Consider the following 4,501-nt stretch of genomic DNA (forward strand, 5'->3'; position numbering starts at 1 on the left):
GTTGAATGGAAATCCTTCCCACGCATATTTAATGTCAAAGCTCAAAGTTGTTTGATCCCTTTAAGGAGTGAGGGAGCAAAAGAGAGTAATGACATCGTACCCCATTCACTAATCATACTCAAACCATACAATATTCATACATTAAATCATACACTTTGCAGAGAAAATATAAGATTTTAACCTCCTGGACTCAATATACTTTGACTTCACATAGTATTCATACACTAATCATACAAATTGCAGAGAGAAAAAATAAGATCTTATTATAGCCAACAAAAACCAAAGAACATAATGTTGATATTCAAATTTCAATATTATCAGTATTAAAATTGTACTGAGTAATAGTTTCTTGAGAAAAACACATCATAACATTGTCGACTAGTAATTCCCCTGTGGAATATTGCTATAAGTCTTCTTATTGTGACCTTCTATACCACATCTGCTGCACGTCACTGTTGATTTCTTGTATTTTTCCTCGTAGAATGGTTTCATTCTTTTGGTAGCTGGTCTTCCTGGTGGTCTTTTGTAATCTGGTGGCAACACAATCTCTTCCTTTACATTGATTGGTATATCTCACGTACTTTCGCATGGGAAAGGCTCAATTGGAATTGCATATGCATCCCGAAAATTCTTATTGTTGTAGTACGTCGAAGTATAATCCTCTTCATGTTGGTGCCTATGCACTATAACAGCCATAGCATGCGTACAAGGTATCTCATCCAGTTGAAATCTTCCACAACTACACGTCCTAGTTTGAAGGCACACTCTGAACCTCTTAGCACCATCTGTGACTGTATGTAGGAATTCAGTGGAAGCTCGTAGCTGCAATTAAAATTATATTCGTACAGGTAATTCAGATATTACACTGTAAAAATATAACATATATACACATATTATACATATGACAGAAAAAAAGGAGGAGATAAGTCAACAGAAGGAAATCTTACAGTCATACGGCGTGCTAATATCCGATAATCCTTGATATTTTCTTGGTACTTTTCAGTAAGATCTGTGAATGTGTTCTTTGCTTCCTCGTTGTGTTTCACATTCCATATTTCAACCAATTGCCTCATGAAATCTAGTAATTTTCCGCCGGCAGTTCTCGAGCTCTCACAGTAGCATTGTTTATTGATTCAGCTATGTTCGAATTCAATGTCCATGTTCTTTTTACTGTTGCATGTATCCGAGACCATCTATGATAACCAGCTTCCAGCAAATATCTACTAAGCTCCTTATCTATTTTGGCTATGTATTGGTTAAACTCTTGATGGGTGTATGCTTTAGCCATTGCAAAGTATAATTTCCTTACCTGCTCTTCATTATTATGGAATTTCTTAAGTAAATTATTCCACAAATGCCAAATATATGCATAATGAGGCAGTCCGGGGTACACTGCTGCACTCGCATTCCATATACTATCATGCCTATCCGATACAAAACACATATTCTCCCTCTCACCATAAGCATACTTGAACCACTCAAAGAACCATGTCCAAGATGAATCATTTTCAGAATCAACTATGGCATATGCAAGTGGCAGTATACTACATGTTTCCATACACAAAGTATCAATTATTAACTTTTAACCCCCTGGATTCAATGTACTTAAATTCATACATTATTCATACACTAATCATATAGTTTGCAGACAAAAAAATATAAAATTTTATTATAGCCAACAAAAACTAACCTCCTGGACTCAATATACACTAATACACTAATACAATCAGTTTTTAGCTTTAAAAAAGGAAGAAGATAAAACACTAACCTCCTGGATCCAATGTACAGGCTAATAGAATAGTCCCTTTATAAGTTGATTTAAGATGGGTGCCATCAACCACCACTATAGGCCTGCAATACTCCCATCCTTTAATACAAGCTTCCAATGCTACAAAGGTATACAAGAAACGGTCTTCCTCTGTTTTCTTCAAACTTACAACCGATCCCGGATATGTTTTCTCTAAAATTTATAAGTAGGCTAGAATTTTACTGTATGAGTCGGTTGGGTCGCCTCGCATGACCAGTGCCTTTTCCTTTGCTCTATAAGCTTGCATGTAGGTCATGGTTAACCATGTTGTTTCTTCATGTCCCTAGCAATATCTTTTGGTGTGTATATTGTTTTTCGATCTTCGTACTTATCCATTATAATAGCGCCAACGACATTGGAAGTTGCTTGACGTTGTGAATAAATTCTATCCTTTAACAAGCATGTGTGGACATTAGAAAACATGAACAATTATCATCGGGGCATACAAGATGATAGTTGTTGATGAACAATAAATACACATCCCATCAGGAACATTGAACAAATACAGTTTCATACACATATCATACAATATTCATACACCAGAAACAGTAATGTTTGTTCGTACCTTTGTGAACCAGACCGTTTCACCTGGAATTGAAAGTGCTTCATAAACGCTTATTGCTTCATAACTTCAGAGAGCGTTTCTTTATCCTTGTAAACCTGTTGGTTCGCAACAAATTCATGTCGAGGGTCGCTTATTATTTCACTTGCAAAACTATCCAGTAACTCAACATCTCCACTGGAAGCCACATCAATCAGTTGAATCATATTCCTCATGTATGAAGATTGAAAATCCAAACCCCTTTTTATTGACCTGGAACTACTTTCGGCATTATTGAACTCACTATCCCAAACCCTTTTAAATGACCCGAAACTACTTTCAGCATGATGAACCTCGATTGCATCGATTTCTCTATCCTCCAATGTGATACATAAAGGAAACCTGCTGAAGTAATCTTTATACTCTTTTTTTTTTAATCTAAATATACTCGGACGCCCATGTCGTTGTGTATGATCATTGGTGGGCATTGATCACTAACAATGTATTTACTCATCATGGTTTGGAGTGTGGTATCCATCCCCAATTAAGCAGCAATTACATAAATCAATCCACTATACTTTGAATTTGAATTGTACAGGATTCCTTCAATTTTGAAATCGACATATCTACCTGTAATAGAGTATTCATACATGCTTCAATAAACAAATTTGTCTAAATTAAATCACTTCCATTCTACAACTACTTCAGGATTTCTGGATTTTTACAACTATTCATACACGATTTTTATAATTTTATACACTATTCATACACGAATTTTTACACCCTTGTAGCTGGATTTTTACAACTTTTATACACTATTCATACACGATTTACACAATTCAGACACGATTCACACGATTCTATAGAATTTGCATTTATAACACCATTCATACACGATTTACACTATTCATACACGCACATTCATACAACTTTCATACACGATTTTCAAACATAATGTGTTTGGAGTTCAAGTATATTCACCTGATGTGTTCCATCTCCCACTGTGTTGTATCATTATTGAATGATTTGTGCTATCCGCCATTGTTAGCAGCATCCTAAACTACAGATTTACAACGAAAATTTGTGTAATTCTACTATCTATTTTGGTAATTTGTAAGTGTATCGATGTTGAATCATCCGTTTTTTCAATCACAGTTGATTCATTGAAAAAAGAACTACAGAAAAGATATGCAAAACTGGTGAAATTGGTGCAAACTTCATACCAATTTTGAATCTCCTGTACGTATTTTGAACCCTAATTGATGAGATGAGAAGCGAATTTTGGTGAAATTGAGGGAGAGAAAGAAAGAAAAAACGAGAAAGAAGGAGAAAAGGAAAAAAATGACATATTTTGGTTCCGTATTTTTTTTTTTGGAAGAGGAGATACACGCGTTTATTTGGTGGAAGCTCAGTTTTTTTATTTTTAATTGTATTTATATAGGGTTTGTAATGTTATGTTCCGTAAATAAAAAACTATCGTCACGTTTCATAAATATTTGTTCTTAATAGGTATATCTACGTAATTGCTTGTTTGGGCTATGAAGTATAGCAAATACTCAATTAGAATGAGGCCCATGTGAGTCCAAATATGAAAATGAAGGAGAAATTAACATAAATAGCCATCCACTAAAATAATAGTCAGGAAATGTATATTTTTTGTATATCAAGAATTAATATACAAAATATACACTTTTGATAAATAACAATGTATATTTTTTTGTATATTTAGCTAGCGAATGTAATTATTTTTGGTTGACCGGCCTAATACATAACTTGACCAAAATGAAGCACAAGTGATTACTTATGAATGCCAGATTTGGAGACCATAAGACGACTGAGCTTCTAAATCTTTCTTGGGTTTTAGTAGTTTGCTCTTGTCGACAAAAATGAAGAAGAAAAAAACTAGTAATACTTGAATGATGGTGCATTTTGGATCTAGTATCTCCTCCTAAATCATTAGGTTAAGATCTTGTTGGTAAAATTAATATGAAGTGTATTCAACAAAGAAAAACAAAATGTTATCCAAAAAAAATGAACTCAGGTTTCTAGTAGAACCAAATAAAAACCATCTAAATTTGGGTTAAATTATTTCAAGGCAACACAGCCAGCATAAGGACTGATTCCAAAGATTCAAATTGTGATTGCTAAAACGT

General features: G+C 34.1%; 1 protein-coding gene across 1 annotated transcript; it reads right to left on the reverse strand.

Annotated features, from left to right (window-relative positions):
- Positions 1 to 573: 573 nt before the first annotated feature.
- On the reverse strand, positions 574 to 1,073 carry LOC132611737 (uncharacterized). The gene is made up of 2 exons (XM_060326118.1): positions 948 to 1,073; positions 574 to 822 (listed from the first exon to the last, which is right to left on the reverse strand). Exons 1-2 carry the CDS (start codon positions 1,071 to 1,073, stop codon positions 574 to 576), a joined length of 375 nt encoding a protein of 124 aa, XP_060182101.1.
- Positions 1,074 to 4,501: the final 3,428 nt, after the last annotated feature.

Source organism: Lycium barbarum, chromosome 9 (assembly GCF_019175385.1).
Source record: "Lycium barbarum isolate Lr01 chromosome 9, ASM1917538v2, whole genome shotgun sequence".
In the NCBI taxonomy this organism is placed as follows: Eukaryota; Viridiplantae; Streptophyta; class Magnoliopsida; order Solanales; family Solanaceae; genus Lycium; species Lycium barbarum.